The sequence below is a fragment of the Pseudochaenichthys georgianus genome, chromosome 6, assembly GCF_902827115.2.
Source record: "Pseudochaenichthys georgianus chromosome 6, fPseGeo1.2, whole genome shotgun sequence".
Classification (NCBI taxonomy): domain Eukaryota; kingdom Metazoa; phylum Chordata; class Actinopteri; order Perciformes; family Channichthyidae; genus Pseudochaenichthys; species Pseudochaenichthys georgianus.
Genome location: NC_047508.1, coordinates 33,160,152 through 33,185,155, shown reverse-complemented (window position 1 = coordinate 33,185,155; position 25,004 = coordinate 33,160,152). Strand labels below are relative to the sequence as shown.

Genomic DNA, 25,004 nt, shown 5'->3' with positions numbered 1-25,004 from the left:
GAATCGATACCCACTGCCTCTTATCTCTTCTGCATTTGAGTTGTTGCAGGGAGCAACCATATTCACGAAGCTGGACTTGCGTAACGCGTACCACTTGGTACGTATTCGCGAGGGGGATGAGTGGAAGACCGCCTTCAACACCACCTCGGGGCACTACGAGTACCTAGTCATGCCTTTTGGGCTTACCAACGCCCCTGCAGTATTCCAGGCGTTGGTAAATGATGTGCTCCGAGACATGTTGGACCGACACGTGTTTGTTTACTTGGATGACATCCTGATCTTTTCCAAGACACTGAAAGAACACGTGCACCACGTCCAGGCGGTTCTCAGGAGATTACTCGAGAACTCGCTGTTTGTTAAAACGGAGAAGTGCGAGTTTCACACATCCTCTGTCTCTTTTCTGGGATACATTGTGGGACAAGGGAGCATCGAGATGGATCCTGCCAAGGTTGATGCAGTCACTTCCTGGCCGGTTCCAGATTCCCGGAAGCGGCTACAACAGTTCCTCGGGTTCGCCAACTTCTACCGGAGGTTCATTCGTGGATACAGTACCTTGGCCGCTCCTCTCACAGCCCTGACCTCCTCTAAGGTCATGTTCCAGTGGTCCTCCTCGGCTGAGGAGGCATTCCAGAACCTTAAGGCGAGGTTCACCTCCGGCCCCATCCTCCGAGTACCCGATCCTGTAAGACAGTTTGTTTTGGAGGTGGATGCTTCTGATATGGGGGTGGGAGCCATCCTGTCTCAGCGAGCAATGGACAGCCAAAAACTCCATCCCTGTGCTTTCTTTTCAAAGCGTTTGACTCCAGCGGAAAGGAATTATGATGTGGGAAACCGGGAGCTGCTAGCAGTGAAGTTGGCTCTGGAGGAGTGGCGTCACTGGCTCGAGGGGACCAGTCAACCTTTCCTGGTGTGGACCGACCACAAGAATTTGGAGTACATCCGGTCGGCCCGCAGACTGAATTCCCGACAGGCTAGATGGGCCCTTTTCTTCACTAGGTTCAATTTCTCCCTCTCCTACCGCCCTGGTTCTCGGAACATTAAGGCTGACGCTCTTTCTCGTCAGTTTGGAGAGGGAGGTAACATTCCCAGGGGCTTGGACACCATCCTTCCGACTTCTCAGCTCGTCGCCGCCCTCATCTGGGAGGTGGAGGAGAGGGTCAAGGCTGCCCAGCAGGACCAGCCGGGACCCAGTGCCTGTCCTCCGAACCGCCTGTTCGTTCCGCAGACGTTGAGGTCTGATGTTCTCCAGTTGGCTCATAACTCCAGACTCACCTGCCATCCTGGGATCCAACGCACATGGGAGGTAGTCCAGCAAAGGTTCTGGTGGGCAACACTTAAGGAGGACACCAGGGAATTTGTTAATGCCTGCCCCGTTTGCAATCAGAACAAGTCTTCTCACCAAGCTCCTGCTGGTCTCCTACGACCTCTGCCTATCCCTCATCGCCCCTGGTCTCACATTTCTTTGGACTTTGTTACTGGTCTGCCACCGTCCAACGGACACACTGCCATCTTGACGGTGGTAGACCGATTCAGTAAGATGGCTCATTTTGTGCCGATACCCAAGCTCCCCTCAGCTAAAGAGACGGCAGAGCTGGTCCTGCTCCATGTGTTCCGGCTCCATGGGCTGCCTACTGATGTGGTTTCCGATCGTGGTCCTCAATTTACCTCGGTGTTCTGGAGGGAATTCTGCACGCTCCTTGGGGCCACGGTCAGTCTGTCATCCGGTTTCCATCCGCAGTCCAACGGTCAGACAGAAAGAAAGAACCAGGAGATGGAGACAACCTTACGATGTATAGTCTCCAAGAACCCAGCGGCCTGGGCTAAACAGCTGCTCTGGGTCGAGTACGCCCACAACACTCTGGTCAGTTCGGCCACCAAGCTGTCCCCATTTCAGTGTGCTTACGGGCTTCAACCCCCTCTGTTTCCGGCCCTGGAGAGGGAGGTTACCTGTCCGTCCGTCCAGGCTTTCAGCCGTCGTTGTCGACAGACCTGGAATCAAGCCCGGAGAACTCTCGTCTGTTCGGCCAACCGGTACGCCTCCTCTGCCAACCGCCGACGTTCTGAAGCACCTGTCTACCAGGTGGGCCAAAAGGTATGGCTTTCCTCCCGGGATATTCCTTTACGGGTGGATTCAAAGAAACTTGCACCTAAATTCATTGGACCGTTTGAGATTGTCAGAATAATCAATCCCGCAGCAGTAAGGCTAAGACTGCCTCGGACTCTGCGGATCCATCCCACCTTCCACGTTTCCAGGATCAAACCTGTCCGAGAGAGTGCCTTGGTTCCTGCGATCCCTCCCCCACCACCCCCCCGGATGATTGACGGCGGGCCTACGTACACTCTCCGACGACTTCTTCGTTCCCGTCGCAGAGGAAGAGGAGTCCAGTACCTGGTGGACTGGAAGGGTTACGGCCCTGAGGAGAGGTGTTGGGTTCCAGCTCGTCATGTGTTGGACCCCCGGCTCATCAGGGAGTTCCATCGGCGTAATCCCGAGCAACCGTCTAAGACCGTCACGTTGACGGGCAGAGACACAGGGAGAGTCTCTCCTCTTACCGTCAGCTCGTCAGAGGAGGACAGCGAGGGGCAGGCTTCTGATGAAGATGCAGATTCCCACAGGGGGCAGGAGAGGGAGGCGGAAAGAACTTTTTCAGATGAGTACTAATCCCACCTCCCACCTTCATCTGTAGATTAGCATTTAGGGACGTCAGGAGCCGTCCATTAAGGGGGGGGTTCTGTCATAGTCTGCTCCATCATTCACCAGTAGTTTTCCATTCACCTGTCTCACCTGTTTTCCACACCCACTCGTTAACTCACTCTCTTTCTCTTCTGCACCCATTAGCTTCTGCCAGTATTTAAACTCGCACCTGACACACACTCTTTGCCAGATTGTACTTTGCCTCATGCTTGTCTCTCCCGCGTTCAACACTAGATTGCCTACCCGGTTCCGACCCTGCCTGTCCCCGACCTGCCTGCTCTGCCTGTTTCCTGATCCTGCCTGTCCCTCGACTATCCTGCCTGGCCTGTTATCCGACCCTGCCTGTATCCACGCTGACTGCCTCGCTTACTCCCTGACCCTCTGCCTGTCCCTGACTCACCTTCTGCCCGCTGTCCTCCGGTGCGTTATACTGCCCGGTTGGTATTCCTCCGATCCAGTGGAATCTCCAATAAAGGATATTACCAATTCTCCTTGGTTTCTCGAGTGCTGCATTTGGGTTCTCCTTAAGACTGTGACAAAGATAAACGGTACTTGTAGTAACTGGGCAGAAAGCTTCTTCTGGGTATATATAAACACTGAAATCACAGTGCAATTCAGAATCAAGTGCAATGTGTGCCAAACCATATATGTTTGCTACTAACAAAATGTCTTCAGCATAGGAGACCCAAACGAAACAGATTGCATTTCAAATATTTTCTTTGATAAAAGCTGGCAGACTTTGTTTTGTTATTTGGTAGTGCTGAAAACGTTAGTCTCCGAGTGATGGTATAGTTTTAATGTTGTGTAATTCTCGAAACATCACTGAGTCCAAACATCGAGCCAGAATAAACATCTATTCTGCGTGACCATCCATGCTGCCACAAATTGGTTCAGATCGGCTGTGTTAGATTCAGGAATAGATGACAGCACCTCCTCTTTGCTGCCTACACTTAGTGTTTTCTGGTAACTGGAAAATGTGCACCACCTGCTAGAGAACAGCAAGCCAGCAGCCTCTCAGCCAGGCCCAGACTCTCATCTCCTGGTCTTCAGAGTGTGTAGGCGGACAAACTCCTTTCCACTCGGTAACAGCCTGAATCCCTGTTACATGTTTGTGAACTGCAGTGCCTCCTTCAACAGGCAGCTTCCTTCCTATGTCTGTCGCAAATCATCTTTCTTCAACACCATCACTTGTTGCCCCCATGAACCGAAATGAACTTCATACAGTGCAAGATCACAGATGAAGAAGGAGACGGACTGAGTGGGAGATACAAAAAAGATCTATAATAAGAGAGTGGCAGAGAGAAGGTATAGCGAGGGGATTGTCAGTTAACACCAATGCCACTACGCTGTATCCTTAAACAAATATAGAAATGTTAAAACAAGCATCATTATGATTCTGCCTCTGTGGTTGCATAACAACTCAAAAACAGAAAATGCAAAGGAAAAGTTCTATCAGTTGTAGAGATCAGATCTGAAGAAATAGCCAGTTTCCCCCCTTTTGAAATGACACCCTGTTGTGATGTAGACAGATGGCCTGATACCAACCACCCTGGACGATTTTTTTCTACTTTTTCTTCCAAGCACACAACCCTACACTGGACTGACAGGGCCCTGTTGCTTGCCATCTGCTTGCCATGTTTGGCACTACAGCATGCATATCCCGTTTGAGATCTCTCCTGTTGAGGGACACCATCCATTACTCACCCCAACTCTCCTGTCATAAAGACAGCCTATCAATCCATCACATTAATCAGTTCAACATCTTACTGACATCGCTTTCTGTTATAGTCTTACCTCTGGAGTCGATCTTGACATTTCAATTTGTAAAAAATAAAACCTTGGTTGCTTCATCATTCCATTTGGAAAGTTACCCCAAAATGATTCTAAGTCTCTGGGCAAAAGAGTGTTTGGATCAAGACTGAGCAGTTGTTATATGTTTGTTTTGCTAATGCCTTATCGTGAATTTCTTACACAGCCCAGAAGAAATCCAATCGCTATGGATCATCCAGCCAGCAAAAGAAATTACAGTCAATTTGTCAAGTGGAACGAAAATCTAATCTGTTTGTTTAATGATACCAGGCCCCTTTCTACGGGGCCCACTAAACAGCCTGTTTATAAGTCCCTTTGCCTTCATTGCTTATAACAACCAACATTTAAATTCCCCAAGGATCACACCTAACACTTTCAGAGATATTAACATGGTCTTCATCCCTGAATGGCTTTTAATGTGTACTCACAGAGAACATTTGTATTGTATAATGTCCCACATGATTTCAAATACGACAATGTGTATTTGGAAACTATCAAAGAGTTCTCTATATAATTGACCATGATAACGTTACCTTTTATGTATGCGTTTGCTTTTGCAGGCAATTGAGGGCAATACTGCAAATCAGTGGAGAAGACTGCTTTATGCACAGAATAGCCTGGTGCCGAATTTAAAATCTACCGCACATCATTACTTCCCAGATGGTTTGGTATCATGACTATCTGCACAGCCCAGTCTGCCAGTTTCCTCCATAAGGTATTGACCAAATAAACACAAATAGCATAGTTAATTGATAGGACAATAGATAATACAATAGATTCGAGTGGCAGTGCATTTTACATTACGTAGTGCTGGAGACATGGCCTGTTGAAATATTTCACTGTAAATTTAGATTTCAATCAGAATAAACACAGAATAATAAATAATGTCCATGTTTTTACACTAGTTTGAATTCCAGTCCTTTCACCAACCACCTATTTTAAAATTCCTCCCTTCAGTTAAATGTCCAAGTCATCCCGCCTGGATTTCTGCCTGGATAAAGTACGATCAATTCACATTCTGCAGAGATGAGTAAGAGCCTGAGAGCATCACCATCCTGTGTGCTGATAGACAAGAGTTATTCACAGTGAAGGCAAACATGTTTTAATGAGAAATTATCACAAAATAACTAAACGCCTCAGCAAGATCTGAATAATAATCTTGGTTCTTGATACTTTCGAATGAACTACTGCTTGATTTTCTAGTACCGGAAATAAGTGTTTCATCAAAGGATCAAAAACTAAGCACACAACACGGGATGTGCATGTTACAGTGGAGGGTATGAGTCAGCCACTGTGGCATCTGCAAAGTGCCATTAATTATATAGAAATAGTTTGTCTACTTTACCATGACTCATAGTGATGCAAAGAAAAACACTTGGGCAGCAACATGTTCTATATCAGTGGTTCTCAACTGGTCAGGCCTCGGGACCCACTTTTTACTTGGTCAATACAGCACGATTTTTTGTTGAATAGATTTGAGTGCTTCAAAATGTTGGGTCGCGACCCAACATTTTGAAGCACTCAAATCTATTCAACAAAAAATCGTGCTGTAATATATACGCTTTTCAGCATACAATATTAATAAAGTAGAGTGTATATATCGCTTATATCCCTTCACAGAACTAAAGTATGCTTTAAAAAAAGGTTTAATGAGATGATGGAATCAAAGCTGAACTATATAAAAAGGCACGCATGCTGAAAACCCAACCCCAGCAGGGGGGTCTGGGGGGATTCTCCCCCAGGAAATTTTTAGAAATACTAACAAACTATGCATTCTGGTACACTGAGAAGAAAATAAATAAATCTATTACTACCCGACATATTAATAATATTGTATGCCATTGTTTGTTTTTCACTTTGTTCTGACATCTTGCTGCGAGAAGAGTAAAGAGGAGATACTTTATAGTATTTTTTATACTTTAAATTGTGGGTAAAATCAGATAGCTCCCATTGTTCTGTGACCTGTCAATCATCAAACCGGGGGTCATATTTCATTATGTGTTCATTTCTATCTGAAGTTGTACCCATGGATGTATAAAGAATAGTTCTAACGCTAAGTTATTCTCCGTGGGGACTTCCAGCAACAATCTTGATTCTGATTGGCCAGAAGACTCGAAAAAACATCAGCAAAGATATTTTATTGAGAAGATGATCACTATGTGACAGAAGTTTTCAAAACCGTTTATGGTCTCCGGTACTTCCAGTCCAACGGCGACTGCATGCACAGCGTTAGAAAATAAGGCCTTCAAAATAAAAAATAAAGATTTTTTACTTTTTTTTTTCCATTCACACATCCGCGACCCACTCGAAACGGGTCCGCGACCCACTTTTAGGTCGCGACCCACCAGTTGAGAACCACTGCTCTATATAGCATCTTCCGTTGTACATGCATCTACGCACAAATACCCACTTTCAGTCACCCAGTGGTGTTACAGTGTGTGTTACAGTGTGTGCCTCGTCAATGAAAAGTGCTGACTGTAGTGACCAGCCCTGTGTTACATTGACCCTGTGCCAGACCATCAAGGGCAAGGGCAACAGCCTGGTTTGCCTATAAGCAAGGCCACCTACTGCTGCCACCCACACAGGCTGTCACACTCCTGAGCAACACTCAGCCCACTGACGCATGGTGGACTAAACCAAACCTGGTGTCTCTGCTGCTTTAAAAAGGCTAAATATTCGGCTGTGATCTAAAGACCAACACATCCTCACTCCCAGGTCGGCCTATGTTGACGTTATGTCAAGTCCCCTGCCGGCTTTTTCCAACGCAAGGGGGGGGGCCTTAGCGTCCATTTTCAACGCAAGGGGGGGGGCCTTAACGTCCATTTTCAACGCAAGGGGGGGGCCCTTAGCGTCCATTTTCAGCTTTCCGGGATGTCCATGTGCTTCTATGGACGCTCATGGAAGCACGGCATTCGTTTGTGTCAACTGCCCTTAAAGGCAATGAAGACACTACACTACCCAGAATCCCCAGCTATCGTTTGGACACCATGTGCTCTGTTTGACAAACCCCGTGATAGTCCTCAAGCTCTGTGATTGGAGAGTGTGCTCCGAGGGTTACCGAGCCTCGAACAGCACTTGAAATGGGATGGAACCACGGCAGACTGTTCAAAACTGGATTTGAACGGGTCCACCGCGTCCCCCCCCTCCCCCACCCCGTCCCCAGAACTACACATGCTGGCTATTCTGTTTCGCAACATGTTCTCTATGGCACGTCTCTACTGGGAGTTGTAGTTTTAAAAGACGTTTTCGTATTTCCCATAATAAGAAGTTGCCAGTATTAAACTGTGTACATCCCTGGAGGTTTAGGGGACAGGAAACACTCACATTTAAAACATATAATTAATAAATGGGTGAAAATTGCTGGTGCCCATAATGGGCAGTATTAATATATATACCCACACGCCAGCTAAGGTCAGAAGAGCTTTATTTAACAGCTGGACTTATGTTTGTGACCCCTCCTGTTGTTAATTGATAACATTACATTAATTGATAAGCCTGAAACATGCACTTGTCAAGGTTCAGAGGCACATTTTGCAAATATGGCAGTAGCCATCGATCAGCTTAAGATAAGATATACTTTATTGATCCCAAGTTGGAACATTTGCGTTACATCAGCATGTGTAACAGTTAAATATGCAGTGGTGTTTATTTGAAAATAATTTAGTATAATCACACAAATTCTGTGTTTTATATTTAACAATTCTGTGTTCTTTATTTATTGATTGTTCAATACCTGACAAGGCCGGAGATGAAATATCTGCATACATCATAAGAGTATAATACATTATGTATAATATCAGTTAAAATAAGTGCTTCAACATAGTTAACATTGCTGGAGGTATGCACACATATTGATAGATGTCTTGTAATGCACTATTGAGGAACCTGCGACCCAAGTTTTTCATTCAATGCAGAACTACACCATAGTTGTGTTAGGCCTATATGATATGTCAATAAACCTTAGAACATCTTGAAATCTTGAACGGGATGTGCAAAATAGTCATTATATACAGTCTTTAATTAACTATTAGTAGAGAATAACGAGTAATGAATATACTTTATAGGGATCCTATTAATATCTAATAATAAAAATAATGAAATTCAATAACATGCTTTAACCACCAGGTGTCTCTTTATATCATCTGTGCACCTTTATGGTGTAAATACAGCCTATCTACCAATTGGATCAAATATAAAAGTGAGCCGAATTAGTGTTGATACGGCAAGGAGACGTATTGTGTGAAAAGAAATGTAAGATGTTGTTTAATGGCTGATATATTTATGATCCACGTCACGTTTTCAGTTCCTCATGTTTGTCTTCTCATCAGGGCTATAAATACAGAACTACGGCAGATATGTAATATTTAATGCAGCCGAACCGTGTACTACAATGCCGTTATGTGATGACTTTCAAAGAGAAAAGCAAGCACACTCGGAATAAGGTATTATTTTATTTTTTTAAAATGTTTTCGGTCTGTTTCCGGTATTTGTTAATGACGATGTGCTGTGAGATGTGAGACTGGAATTGCACAAGGGGAAATAACGTATCTTTAGATGCGGATTTTGTTAAACTAATATGTTTGCGCTGTGGACCAACACTATACATTGACGGGGAAGGGGGTAGCAATAAAGATAACACCATTAAACAGTTACACAACATAACATAAATAATATCGATAGCAGCGTCCCTAGCAACCACCTTGGTAACAATGAAAACGTTGGACGCAATTTCCTGAAGTAATCTTCGTAATAACTAGCAAACTAAAGATCATGTACATCCACTGCACACATAATCTGAAATAACAACTCATATTTCTCGCATCAAATGACATCAAAACGCATTTTAATGGCCAAACTAACTTTAAAATAGGCATTTTACACCCAGAATAAAACGAAGTTCGGCCATGTTTTCTTTTTCTGCAGGGAGAAATGATAGCTGGGGATTCTGGGTAGTGTAGTGTCTTCTGCCATCCTTTACTCCGAAAAAAGATTAGTTTCTCCGAATCGAAGGGGAAAAATACAAAAGCATTGCACACAATTTAAACCAATCAATGTTGTGTAATTAACAAGGATAATCTGGTGTTTTTTAGTCGATGAGTAGTGCAGATATCACTGTAAAATCAATCGTCAGTAAGGGGAATATTTACTTCCGGGTGTACAATTCTCCGCTATCCAATGAGAATGGACGCTCACATTGCCTTTAAGGGCAGTCGACACAAACGAATGCCGTGCTTCCATGAGCGTCCATAGAAGCACATGGACATCCCGGAAAGCTGAAAATGGACGCTAAGGCCCCCCCCCTTGCGTTGAAAATGGACGCTAAGGCCCCCCCCCTTGCGTTGAAAATGGACGCTAAGGCCCCCCCCCTTGCGTTGAAAATGGACGCTAAGGCCCCCCCCCTTGCGTTGGAAAAAGCCGGCAGGGGACTTGACATAACGTCAATATAGGCCGACCTGGGAGTGAGGATGTGTTGCTAAAGACACAAGACTAATATGGAAAATGGCAAAGAAAATTAGTTAGGATGATACCAAAGGTTTGCTTTTCCCTTCAGTTCACACTTTGAAAAGGGAAGGGGACATGCGTCCAAGCGCGCTCCCACCATCCCACCAGGTGTGACAGACACTGGGATAAAGGTACTGACCTCTGTGCCACAGTAGCTCCAAGGAAGCCTTAATGAAGAGGTAGTGGCTGAAAAAGAAAGGGTCATTCTGGCTGTCAGAGCCAAGGCAGAGGCCCATTAGTGGAGGACCGCAGACAAGAGAGGCCTCGCTGACACGGTGTGACGAGGGACAGGCACAAGACGACAGCTAGCACTGGCTAATTATTGTTAGGTGCTAGTGAGGGAAGAGAGAAGGAAGAGAGAGACCCATGCGAAGGCACAAGACAGGGGGTGGAAAGAATTGCCAATTTAAGGGGGTGGGGGACAACAGCAAAAAGCTTGTGTCATGTCGTCTATATTTACAAGGTGTAATACTGGAACACTTCCCTGGAGGCATTACATTTAAATTTGAAATAGATAAGTTATCAAGAGCCAAATAAATCACGGTGTAGGGAATCTGCTCTTGGTGTGAAAACACGATAGCAGAAATGCCTTAGTTGGCTGTCTTTTCATTTTTGTGGGAGGGTCGAGCTTCCTCAAAAATAATAGTTTACTGTATATCTTGATAAGGATAACGTGTGACAGTTTATAGACAGCAATGTACAATATATACTAATTTAATGCGTTTGTCTGTAGGCCATTTTGTGAACACATGCGTACGTGTAGAAAGAAGAGTGTCTCAGCTTATAAGTGGGTCTAGTGTTGGTGTTCACTGGCCTATCTATTTGAGGTTGAGCCCTCCATCCCCCCAAAAGACTCAACTCAAAGGATACAGAATAGAAAAACAAGCTTGTTTGGTGCTAGCAACCACAAGGCCACAGTGTTCAAACTACAAAGTCTCCCTTGGATGCGCATTATTGGAAGAACTGATCGGCTCATATGATGTAGGCATCTTTTCCCTCCAGTGCAAACTCCCATCTATTTATCCTCATAGGACCTTTAAGCGGCTACATAGCAATCAAAATATAGGGATTTTCTAAAACAGATGATAGAATAAAACCAGACCCAAAATAAGAGATAACGATGTGTTCCTTAAGTTGATAGGGCAGAGCTGACTTTAAAGTAGTGAAACTTTAATAGCACGGACATTTTACTTGCCAAACATGACTCTATAATGGCGTTCTAGTAAATGTCATTGTGCTCCATTAAGAAGTCCTTTGTCTATGTTGCTCGGGCCTTCAGTGCCTAATGGTCTTTGTAGTTCTTATTTCTTTCAAGACGGGAATTCCCTCTCTGTCGGGTCCCCTGTGGGTACTGAACACGGGTAAGGCTTTGTATGGGAGACAGTCAGTCAGAAAAGCCAGTGAGGCAGACGGGCTTAAACCATAGACAGCCTCATGGTCTTTGTAACATAAACGCACCAAGACAGACACAAACACACGTGCACACAGATATACAGCCTCAGGGGTTGAAATGTCCTTTGCACAAAGCATGTATAATCAACATCCTGATATGCATTTGAAACAAAGGCAATTCACAATCTGCTGACACATGTACATACAAGTTAGTCAATGAAAAATAAACTGGTTACTGAAGTCTTTAATCTAGTTGTCGAAAGCTGTTTTAAGAAAACTGTGGCTTTTCCTGTAACATGAACTCCCCAGGGCCGCCACATGAACAGACGAAATGAGATGACAAACACTGAGTGCTCTGATGGCCGAGTGCCTGTAGGGAGGAGCCTGCATTTGTGTGTTTATCTGCATAGTGTGTGGTTGTGCTCTACGTGCTTCCCCATGATTCAACCTTCCAGTGCACTCGCACCTCCCTGTGGGTGAGTGTGGGGTCCCCCGCGCACTGCCTTGCGTTCCCATGCCTTGGCCGATGCTCTTTGACATGACTTACGTAAACAGATGTTGCGCCTTGACAGGAAGTGGCCGACTTCTGAGGCGCTGATGGAAAAGAAGCTGTTTGTCTCCGTGACAGAGAACAGTGAGGAGGTCACAGTACAGCAGGAAACAGCAAAGAATGCATCCCAGGCGAGTGTGTGGTTTGATGTTGGGGATTTAAAAGGCTACATTTTCAATCCATATCCCCATGGTCAGGGTTAAACAGTTGACTACACCTAGTTTGACTTTATGGCTCTAACCTTACTGACACGCAATACCACAAGGACTGTAAATCAATTGCAGAAGGCAGAGCTCATAACTAACCGAAACAGAAGGCAGGACGAGTCATTAAATATGAGAGAGAGAGAGAAAGATAGAGAACTATAACAATAAAACGGATTAAATGACATGCACTTATTACAGCAAATGATATGTAACGTGTACTTTATAAAATATAGGCAATCAAAATATTCTTTTTTTAAAAAGGTAATTCAACACCGTTGCAGAAACATGGCAGCACCGGCCTCTAGGGGGTACATAAGTCTTTTGCACTTCTTATCACACTCAAAAGCCCAGCCAACCCAGAGGTTGTGCAAAAAGCATGTTGTTACTTACAAAAAGACAAAAAGGGTAAGAAGATAAAAAGGGGTTTCTCTGAAATGAGCAGTACAATGTATTCTTATTTTTGAATGTGTCCCAGATTGAACTTTGACAAATAGGTCTCAATGTGTCCAAATAGGCTACTAACGAACTGCTGACCACCACAGGCACTCAAATCACTCACTATAGAAATACTATTGCAATGTTTGGAGACTCTGGATAAGACGTCACCATATGTTTTGTCAAGAAAGGATGCGTCACATAACAGAACCAATAACCCCATCATAATACAGTTGTATTTATAGTTTGGGCCAATGTCCAAAAAACAATCATAGTTGTCAATTGAGGTGAAATGAGGCAAAACAATTCTGACAAGTTAGTCTTTCTTTCAGGACGTCACAGTGTCTCTTATGCTGTGATGGTTGTTTTGACTCTTAGACAACAAGCTTTGGTCTTGGTTAGGTTTGTTCCCGTAACCCAACCTCCCCTCAGGTTCATCAACTATTCAAGATTCAAGGCTTTTATTGTCATATGTACATAGCTATTTTGTAGAGATGTCAATGAAAATCTTAGGTCACAGGTTCCTCCAACAGTACACAATAAAAACAGATAAAATAGTGCAAGTAAATACCAATAAAATAGAAACTATCAAGCTGATACTGTGTAGTCTAAAGCCTGCATTAGACAAAGCTTGATAGGTTGAAGCTGCATTTGGCAATAATTAGTGTACACATAGAAGTCAAATGCAAGCAGTGACATTAAGATAATTAATTATGTAAATAATTAAGTTGATTACCATGGAATTTGTCGCATGTTATCGCTCACAAGAAATTATACCCATGGCCTCTTTGGCATCTAGTAAATGACAATTTTCTCCAATACAATATTTGCCCTTTACAGACTTTTCTTCTATATTAGTTCCTGTTTTTCCCCCTTTTAAATTACATTGTAACACCTCTATATTCCACAAGTGTATGACATAATTGAAAGCTAATTACACAATATATTGAGGGCTCTAATATTGTGTGTAACCAAATGAACTGTATTTTCCTTTCACAATGTACTGCACTAAATGTCACACACTAATAAAGCCACTTCAGCACTAATGAACCTGTATTGGGATCGAAGAGGATCCGTTAACATTTCCTTTAGGATGGATGTTGCAATTCATTCATTATTAGCTGCTGCACATCCATCTCATCACTGTTCAACATGGGAGGAGGCGAAGATGGGCTTCTTTTCTTCTCCTAGTCTTTTATTCGATGAAGGTACTTTCATCTCTTACTGAGCATGAATGTAAAGGGCTCTCAATGGGACTGAGGCCAAAGCAAACTGCCCTGTAATAAAACCATAGGCAAGAACCAGAGGACCTTAGAATATGGTCCTCCATTTTTTTCTCTGTCTCTTTCTTGTCTGAAATCAACATAGGAGCATCTCAAGAGACCTTGTTTTTCTTTTTCAATTCCTGTATGACTGCCTAAGTCCATGGGTGTTTCTCAATCTCAAGTACGCTTGCTTGGTAGCACATGTCTTCCGAGCATCTTGCTTCAGAAGCGAGGCAAGAATACTTCCTGGCATTCGGAAAACAACGAGTGGAACAGGCTAGCAAGTGTGCAGGTGTGAGTCATCTGAGAGGCCCCGCCTTACATTTTCCGCCTCAGATTTGGGGAAATTGGTCCGTGCGCAAAGCATTGTGGGGATTTTAAGACCGCGGAGTCTACACAAATTTCTCCAAACGAAGTATGCCGGGCTCGGTAGATTTCCAAGTCTGCTGGACATTGGAACAGTACTTTCGATTACATAGTATGCTTGAAATAGTGGCTCTGGAGCAGCTTTACTCGCGATTGAGAAACACCCTGTGTGTGTTTGGACCAGAGGTTCTTCAGGGTCTGGGAAAAGGACAATTTAAAATCGATCGGATGACAGCAGACCACTTCAATATTTGAAAGCAGCTATTCCATCAGCGCTGGGCTTGCACTATTCTAGAGCAATCTAGTAAATCACAGTGGCACCAAATGGAAGTTCAGGTCCCGGCTGCAGAGAGGAGATAAAAGTCTGAGTGCTGGGTCCTCAGTGACCAAAATTGCCTGCTGATGTTTGGCATACAAAGCTACTTGAAATAAGATAGTTAGTGACGGCACATCTGCATCTTTTTTATCCTCTTTGACTTATAAACCACGGAAGGTGTGCAATAAGTGTTGGACTTGCAAAGAATCGCACACACTTTGACATGTACACATAGAGCATATCCATGGACATCTACAGGCACTCAAGAGTGAAGGGGGAGAAAAACTGTAGTGAATATCAGACAGTGGAGTCTAGGGACAGATTGAAAAAGCTGAATGAAATATTAATGGGAATGAAATATTTACACCATTCTTCAGAAATGTTAGGAATGCAGTGATTTTGCGGCAGTTTTGAACCCTTCTCTAAACTAAGAGGATTCCTAAATAGCAGTGAGAGGGCTGTCAAGTGGTCAGTCCTGTCTTTTCATAAAGAGTACATAACATGTCCCTTTTCTACTGACTTCAGGAAGCTTCTCATGAAACCCACAGTTATGAAACCTTGAATTGCAGACAGTGACAGAAAATCTGTTTTGAACTGATGTGCTGTATGATTACCGTAATTTTCGGACTATAAGACGCGCCTTTTTCCCCATTTTTCGACCCCACGGCTTATATAACGGTGCGGCTAATCTATGGATTTTTACAGCTAACGGCCAGTAGGGGACCTCCTAAATCTATGGATTTTACAGGTTACAGTCCACCACCTTTAACTCTATGAGCTCTATGGCCGGTCCGCGCCCCCCACCTTTAAGCGGCGGGCTCCAGCAGGAAAAGCTGGAGGCCGGAAAAGAGTGAGACAGGTAGCGCGCAAAAGTAAAAGTGGTACGAGAGACAGAACGAGAGCAAGACAGACAGACATTACGAGAGCGAGACAGTTTGTGCAAAGGAAGTTTTCATGCACAAACCCTTCGTTCAGTGGGAGGCGTGGATGACTAGCGGCGATAAATCATTCACCAAAACTGGTCGCATGCGAAAAGCAACTTTCGCTCAAGTTTGCGAGTGGATCCTGACAGCGTGGAGGAGTGTCAAAACATCCACGATCACCAACGGGTTCCGAAAGGCTGGACTGCTTACATATGGTAATTAAACATTAAAACACCTGCGGCTTATAGTCCAGTGCGGCTTATATATGTACACATCATTCAATTTAGCTGCTGCGGCTTATATTCAGGTGCGCCTTATAGTCCGAAAATTACGGTATATTCTGACAGCCAGAGGCGTACAGATGGATCTCATTCAGGAAACAGGTACTTGATATTGGGTGCATACATAGAAGGAGGACACGAACGTGCAATCCTAAGGAATTGCATGCTTGTGTCCCAAAGGCACAAAATCAGATATTTACAAAAGCTTTGCACACACTATTCAACCACTACATATCAACCTTCACGGATAAACGCTCTTTCTTCCCCGCCCCCTATCCGTTAAACTTCACATCTTTCCTCCATCCATACTCACGCAATTCCTCTGGACATGAAAGCCAAGCTCCGAAACATGCAACATTAAGATCCGTTGAGAATTAGAGTGGTGTACATGTTTTCCCTTCTTTATCCCCCTACAAGTGGTGGTGTTCGTATTGTCAAGTGAAAGAGACGCGCGTATCTGTATGATCTGGGGAATCTGATGCCCTCAATAATACCAGGGTGTGATTGAGGTTTTCCCCCTTGACCTCAAATGTGTATTACATTGGTACAGCACCAAGCGAATAAGCCGTTTCCTCACTGCCAAGGTAGTAGCTCACAAAACCCTTGTTGACTTTTGATCCTTGTTCCGGCGCAGCAAGTCAACTTAGAAATGCCTTGAAGACAAACATCTGCCTGGCAAGTTGCAATGATCAAACTGCCACCATCAGAATACAACCTGATTTATTTTCTGTTGGCTGTAATCAAGTAGCCCTGCAAGTACGACAGATGCCCCTTTATTCTTTACTGGAGGCTGGCAGGTCCCAAGATACCCTCTGGCAATAATTGCACCTGACAAATGAGCCTTGACAAAGGAATGGAGGGTGGTCAACCGCTTTCTGATCTGACAGAGTAACTTAATTGAAACTATCAATCAGAAAGCCACTATCCTCAATCTCTTCTTTCTGACTTTCATTGTCTCCTGCATAATCAATTTCTCCAATTCACAGCTGCGAGAATTTATCTCGTCAATGACAGTCTAGCTGCCTCTCAAACTCACACATGCATATTAAGACCCAAGTGTGTGCAAAATGAATACAACAAAAACATTGCTTCCCTCAGCTTGCCCTCTATCCTCATCAATCCCCCTACGGTGCACAAACATTACTTGTCCATTACATTGAGCTAATTAATACATCAATCTGTACTGCTGTATTTTCTGCTGTTTTTCCTTCAGCAGTCTGCCTCTGCAGCAGGTTGTGTGCTAAGCGCAGTGACATCTAAAGCTCCCGTGCAAAATCGTAGTAGAAGCTTCTTTTTTTTTGCAAATCACTACAGTCACAACTGGGTTGTCACACAGTCACTGTCAGGGAAGAGAGGATAGAGTCAGAACAATAGGAAATACCTCCCCTCGCCGGAGAGTAAAGGGTTAAGCCTATTACAGAAGACCAATCAGGACTGGGGGAGCACTGCAAACCTCCGCAGTAAGAGAGAGAGAGAGAGGGAGAGAGAGGAGAGAGCAGAGCGGGAGATAGAGAGATACCAGGAGTGGGATGGTTTGCACTCCTATCCAGACAGTTAGGAAGAGAGGCAGCGCAACAGAGAGTTGTTGTGATGAGTATTCACAAACCTGCCCATATGGATGGATAAGAATTAACAAGGAGAAAAGGAGAAAAAGAAGAATACAACATTCCTGTCCGGACTAATCTCTATGGACTTTTTGCTGTTTCTGTGTGGGACTCCGGTGGGAAACAACATCTGTCATTTGTATGCTCGTCAATATTCAATCCAAATGGTTGGATTACTGCTGGAATGAGCAGAAGATAATCGGGCAACCTGGATTGTTGCAGAGCTGCACTGAGAGGGGACAGCGTGGTGTAGGGACCAACTCCAAGGCATCTGTGTTTACCCTGCATGGTGAGCTCCGCTGTGTTTTGATGGGGCACTCTACTTATTGGTTTGATTTACAGCACTAATCCGAGTAGAATGTGACAGCTAACAAAACTCAATGCCAAACATCTCCACCACAACCAACACATGTGATTGGAAACTAGCGGTTCCTATATACTGTCATTCATAATGTAATGCTGACTTTTTTTTTTAGAAACGGTTGAGTAACGTATTTGTTACTAATAATATATATTTGCTCTTAATCTTGTAAATCCAAGTAGCTGTTACTGAAAACATCAAACTCTAAAATGCATTTTCGTTTATGCATTAGGATGCTTTACATACTGTGATAGCATCTGTGTGTATCTTACAGCTAAACACATGTACTATATTCCAAAGTGTCAGGCTGATAACAAACTTAATATGCAATTGTGCACTTGGCTCTTCAACACACGCCTGGTGTATCATAACCTGTCTGTTACTGTAGCGTGGTGTCATTGATCATTTCTGCTGACATTGTGGCAGCACAGTGAAGTATGGCATCCCTCACTGAAACAACCTTGGAGAATGACCGACCTGCTCCTCTGAAGAGAATAACACGGATCACATATTGTGATACAAGGGGGGGCATCGATGTCCTTATGACAAGTTCCCCGTGGAATCACATTGCACTAAAGTCCTTAGCGGGTCTGGCCTATCAAGACAATTGTAGGACCATTTAAGCACCACTGAGGGTTTTGAAGTGACATTCAATAATTATCATTAAGCAATTTCCTCTAATCATTTAAAAACAACAAGCATAGAAAGATATTACTACAGTTGATATGTTATCTCAAATCAAGAGGCTTGTATATCAGTTGCTATTGTGCCAGCCCTTTATTAGTGCTTCCGTTATGTTAATGAAATTACAAAGATGTAAAGTGAATCAAGCGATGCACAGGAACATGATAAGACATCAGTTGCTATGCTAATGAGACTTTCCTCGTCGCCTCTCTGCTCAGGATATGTTTATTTTCACTAACGCATCCCCCACTCTTCCCTCTCCTACTTGCTCTCTTTCCATCTCCCTCTCTATCATCCACTTTATCTTTTCTCTTTAGGTCACTGTGAGAGAAATATGTGGCATTGAAGGACAGGCAGTGTTGTACGCAGCGCCTGATAAGTCCAACTCTTATCTGGGATCTTCTTGCAAATCTATACAGGCTTTTCATCCGATTAACTCACTCCCATCTCATGAGGATGACCTTCCCCGCGAATTGCTGATTCAACCCCTATCCCATGCACGTATAAAAACACATGTCATGGTGATTGGTCTCGCATGCTCTCTAATAATCTGCTCCACTCACGCCGTCTCCAGTGATTTAGGGATCAGCATGTCGAGGGGCAAACTGGGGACCTTTGCTGGATTAAGAAGTCAGTGGCAGCTGGAGCCATGCGTACAGAGACAATGACAAACATGGAAAACGAAGATCTTTTCCATTAGTGCTCCGAGGGGGGGACCTCGGCCTGGATGCTGACCGGACATTATAATGTTTACACAGAGAACACTACATGTGCAACTGACGAACTCTGCCTCTTGGAGTACGACCTAATGGATGTTACTCTTGTTCTGTGTTTACAGAGCTTCATAATATATTTTCACTGAGGACAAAAAAAAGCAAAAGGCAAGGATTTGGATCATAATACTATGAGCAGTGCATTCCAGCCCTGCTGAGGGGTCTGTATTCCTTAGTTTTCTTGGTTGGCTTTTTTTCTCCTGCCTGGGAATATCATGATTATAAACAGGAGGTGGCTCCGACATCTTATCCCTGTTCCACTCATCTATCAGAGCTCACACCAACACCAAAGCAAACGTACCAGAGGACAGAACAAATCTGCAGAGGACACTAGCGTATAAATTATTCTCTGAAATCCACTGCCTGTATTTGACTGATTCCTTAGCTTTCTTACCATTGAGGTCGGGAAGAAAAAGCTTGCAGCTCTTAGATATTCTTTGGCGCGACGGACAGGTGTTTTTCTGGCTGTCAGTCTCTCGGGGAGGGACTAGCAGTGAAGGGAAAAGCCTTGCTTTGGGGCTCTGCTAGAGCGGAAACACTTCCACTGGCTATGTTTGGATGCGATGCTCGTCTCTGTGGATGCAACATGGACTCTATGGCCTGATTACACAGCCCTGATACTCAGATAGTGCTGGAGGCAAGGGTAAATATTAAAATAAACAATTTTGTTTTTCTCCATGTCATCTAGAGTAGACCTCTATTCAGATTGAATTTATTTCATTGGTGTAGGTTGTTTGAATTCCATTTATTTTGAAGTGCATGTTTTTTAGTTTTTTTATCCAGAACCAATTATTAATTATAAATACCAACTGTTATTTTGGTGCACACGTTATTACATGAAATATTGAAGTCCTGTCTGGAGAGACATCTCTGAGAGTTGGAAGCCTGCTGGTGACGTAGTAATCATAATTTGACTAAGTTTCTGCCAGAAATGTCAAGTTTCTTATGTAAGACCATAGCACTCATTTTACTCATCTCATCCCTATAAAATTAATCCCATCGAAATAGGGTTTATATAATCCTTCTCCATCATTGCCTTCAGAACATCTGGTCTACATTTAGTATATTTACAGTAAAGGTTAATATATTAAAACAATGTCAGTGTTAATGTTCAGTTCAGAAGAGCCCTAAAGAACACTATGCCACAACTAGCCACTTCAACATACAGTACTCTGCTAAGCCTTTACGGCTAAGAGGTGATTAGACTTTAATTTGTTCCAAAGTGTTTCTGTTATGAAGCACTGTGGATAAAACCATCTGATCAAGGATGGTGATAAAAGAAGAAGAAGCTGATTACGGTACGATAGTTACTAGTCGACCCATGTGCGTAGTGAGGAAATCTAATCAGCAGGGTATGGCAGAAAAAAAGTTCCATTACTATTAAAGCTCTGCTCTCAGCATTCCTCATTTAAATCACAAAAGGCTTTCTAATCATTTGATAACTGGCACCATTACATCTGACAAGATTTCTCAGGTGTGTTAATCACAACTTTCCAGAGATGCCACAACACACTTCAAAGATTCTCCTTTTACTTTCCCCCCTTTATAACTTATCTTCCTTTCTTCTCCCTACACACAGGATAATGCATATCCTTCCCTGCTGTGAACAAGAAGCCACCATGAGCAACGTCACGGTCACCGACAACACCGAGCCCATCAGCCGCACCATGAGTCCGGCAACTCCCGGTCCGTATCCCTATCCTGTTAGTTTCCAGGTCTCCCTGACTGGCTTCCTCATGTTGGAGATCCTCCTGGGCCTGAGCTCTAACCTCACTGTGCTTGCCCTTTACTGTATGAAGTCAAACCTCATTAGTTCTGTCAGTAACATCGTCACTATGAACCTTCATGTGTTGGATGTGCTCATCTGTGTGTGCTGCATCCCTCTCACCATTGTGGTTGTGCTGCTCTCCCTGGAGGGAGACACTGCACTCGTCTGCTGCTTCCATGAAGCCTGCGTCTCCTTCGCTAGCGTCGCCACTGCTGCTAACGTGCTGGCTATCACCCTTGATCGCTACGACATTTCAGTCAAACCAGCCAACCGGGTGCTGACAATGGGCCGTGCCCTGACCCTGCTGGCTGGCATATGGGTGTTATCCTTCATTAGTTTCCTGGTACCATTTATTGAGGTGGGTTTCTTCGCCCAGGGCCAAGCTGATCTGAACCAGACAGTGGTGGAGAATGTGGTCCACACTAACCAGTACTACACAGAACTTGGCCTGTATTACCACCTGCTGGCTCAGATTCCTATTTTCTTCCTTACTGTCGTTGTCATGCTCATCACCTACTCAAAGATCCTGCAGGCTCTCAACATTCGCATTGGCACGCGTTTCCACGCTTCACAGAAGAAGAAGGCTCGCAGGAAAAATCCATCCATGACAGCCATGACACCACAGCAGGATGCCACAGATGCATCACAGAGCAGTGGCAGCCGCATGCCCACACTGGGTATGCGTACATCCGTCTCTCTCATCATCGCCTTGCGAAGGGCTGTCAAGCGCCACAGAGAAAGGAGAGCGCGCCAAAAGAGGGTTTTCAGGATGTCCCTCCTGATTGTGTCGACCTTCCTGCTGTGCTGGACACCCATCACAGTGCTCAACACAGTCATCCTGAGTGTGGGCCCCAGTGACCTAATGGTCAAGTTAAGACTTGGCTTCCTGGTCATGGCTTATGGGACCACTATCTTTCACCCTTTATTGTATGCCTTCACTAGGCAAAAGTTCCAGAAAGTCTTGAAAAGCAAGATGAAGAAGCGAGTGGTGTCAATCATTGAGGCAGATCCCACTCCTAATAATGCCATTATCCACAACTCCTGGATCGACCCAAAGAGAAACAAAAAGGTGACATTTGAGGACAAAGATGCCCGACAGAAATGTCTGTCTTCTGAGGATGTGGAGTGAAGGACTTCCTTATCTTTAGGGTATACATTCATCAAATGCAGCTACAACTGACATCAGGTCATGATGAAAAAGGGAAAATGTTAACCCAAAGCAGTAATGTAAATAATATGTGCAATAGAATGTACAAAAACAAGAGGTGGATAATTTATTACTATTTATTGAAAGTAGGTTTCATAGATACACCATATACTGTACTGTAGATATTGCATGGCTTTTTGTAATGGTAGCAACATACAGTGCATTGTGTATATACATAATACATGTACAGCATAGGGTAAACAAGGTATATAAATAGAGAGAGCATTAGGAATTATTATGTTTATGTATATTTATAATAAATCTTGTGTTCACTCACCTAACGCAGCAAAAGGTTTCGTATTCTCCTCTCCACCAAGTAAAGTGTTTTGTGATTCTGTGACAACCGTGAGATTACTCAGATCCATCACCGTGCCACTTGCTCCGACACCAGACCTGCAATCCCCACTGACCACTGACCTTATTGCCTTTGAGCCCTCTGAGGGAAGGCAGACGGGTCAAACATGGAGACACAGGAATGGAAAGAAAGTCATAAGTAATGTATGTTGTGTTGCTATAGCTGAAAAGCTGCAGGGGTATCGTTCACAATCACTCTTTTAGAGTTAAAGAAGAACACTTGCATTCCACAGACACAACAGAAGACCATGGTTCTCTTCACCTGGTTTGAAATAAACCAGATGTAATCAAAGCCAAGTCTGTTTCCCTTTAACAGTCATGTCTTTGAGCCAAATGGAAAATCTACAGTTGCCTTATTTTGGTTTGATGCATTGAGCATTACTTTATGGTGGGACAGGGACTGTGACAGTAAGAGCACATATAGAACAGAATGAATAAATAATAACAAATATTGTTATAATTCTCAAAGTGAATAGATTTCTCAGATGTTATGTTTTCACAAAGAAGTTATTTAATCAAACTGAAGGAACATTTTGAAAATGGTTGTATTATCAAATTGTCTGTTTTAATAACACTAGCCTAACGACAATACTCTCCAAATAAGCAAATCCATAACTGCAATAAAAAACTACTGCAAAAATCCTAAAGCCTAATAAAAGATTCTGTTTACAATCCATAATAACAGATAATGAAGTTCTTCTTCCCTTCCTGTGTTTGTCTACTAATAGTGTGTGTCCTTTGTTTATCAAGGAATAAGACAGTGAAATTGTATTTCCCAGGTGGCCGCTGCTGATAGATAATAATTCAGACAGCCTTGTATTTTTAGCTGAACTTGTCTATGAACTAAGTTTGCTCTATATAAATAAGAATAATTATTTCATATGGTTGCGAATAGGGCTGCTCGATTATGGCAAACATCATAATCTCAATGATTTGGGTCAATAATTGATATCACGATTATTCAATCAATCAATCAATGTTTATTTATATAGCCCAATATCACAAATGTTACATTTGTCTCAGTGGACTTCACAGTTTGTCCAAAATATCAGTATGACGATTATTAAAAACGATTATCCATTTACTTTGAAAACATCCATTTATTGAAAAACAAAAATGGAACAGTATGTTTTGAAGAGTTGAATACCCTGAACTTTAAGAATAAATCAACTGAAAAACCAACACAAAAAATAATTACAAAAATACAAATAAATCGTTTTATTTCAATCTTTTTTTATTCGTTGAAAGCCAAAATCGTAATTGCGATACAAATACGATTAATTGAGTAGCCCTAGTTGCAAAATAATTTCAGTATTGATAATCTACAGTACAAGAAAGAAAAACTAAAAGAGCTGTCAGCATATTACATTTAGTCTCTAATACCATATCTATATGCAAAGATACATTATGAATTAGCATAGCAGCTCACTTCATTTCAATCCCTGGGTCAAGGTTTACATTCTTTTAAGATCAGGATATATACTGTATATAATGCATGCATGCATACAAATGTATAAGCACACTGTACTCCACGGTATATCTCTGTAACAAGCGTATTAGGCCTTTGCCGTGTCAGGTAGAGTAGAACATTGAAGAGCCCTTTAGATCCTGAGAGCACAGGGCTGTTGGCTACCAGAGCGATAACACAACCTCAATTAGATTGAGCAGCCACCGAGTGTGGTTTGTAGCACAACAGAGAGGGCTGATATGGGAATATGGATGCAGGCAAGGTTCTTTATGACCCTGCTGTAAACAGGCAGTGTGGATGTCACGCTACCTCGAGGGCATGTCTGTGATTGAGAGTGGAGATGGGATCATCACAGCCAACAGACAGCAAGCAGACAGGGGAGAGAAAAACATCCTGAAAGATGAAACATTGAGCCAAAGGATACATTTTACAAACATACCATACCGTATATATATGTACTCTATATAACTTTACAGGAGTTATATAAATACAGAAATCGATTTATTTCTGTTAGCAAACTAACAGTGATACAATACTACCCCGCTATGTTCCAGTCCTGAATACATAATTTAGACCACTGCTCGAATAACAAGTACTTTTCCAGACTCCATCAGTGCTACTGACAAAAATCATTTGTATTGATTACCTTCTAAAATTACCTCTCAAAGACCAATACTATTTACACTAACTAGACTTTGAGGTCACAATTTGTTTTTATCCTGAGGTGTCAAAAAAGGCCTTTGAAGGACAACCGATTGTTCCGACTGAACTGCCATTTTGTGAACACTATTATTTAGTCGGTTTCAAGTTTTCATTTTCTGCTTGGAAGGGGGTATTTTACTTGGCACTCACTTATCACTGAGACGGATGTATCCATTCTCTTGAAGTCATTTTCAGCTGCAGCTGTGTGAGTACTTCATAGAATCAATGAGACTCAAGATTAGAAAAGACTACTTGACCATGATAAACACTCAAGTGGAGAATGGGTCACACCTTCAATGGATGACACGGTGTCATTAAAGAGCTTTTTTCGTCCGTTTAATTT

General features: G+C 43.2%; 1 protein-coding gene across 1 annotated transcript; it reads left to right on the top strand.

The window, feature by feature from the left end:
* The first annotated feature begins 17,224 nt into the window (after positions 1 to 17,224).
* LOC117447635 (G-protein coupled receptor 22-like) lies at positions 17,225 to 23,154 on the top strand. The gene is made up of 3 exons (XM_034084418.2): positions 17,225 to 17,633; positions 18,707 to 19,805; positions 20,742 to 23,154. Exon 3 carries the CDS (start codon positions 20,746 to 20,748, stop codon positions 22,057 to 22,059), a length of 1,314 nt encoding a protein of 437 aa, XP_033940309.1. The 5' UTR covers positions 17,225 to 17,633; positions 18,707 to 19,805; positions 20,742 to 20,745; the 3' UTR covers positions 22,060 to 23,154.
* Positions 23,155 to 25,004: the final 1,850 nt, after the last annotated feature.

Coding starts and splice junctions, on each gene's coding strand:
- LOC117447635 (XM_034084418.2), top strand. CDS start 20,746: ATGCATATCCTTCCCTGCTGTGAACAAGAAGCCACCATGAGCAACGTC.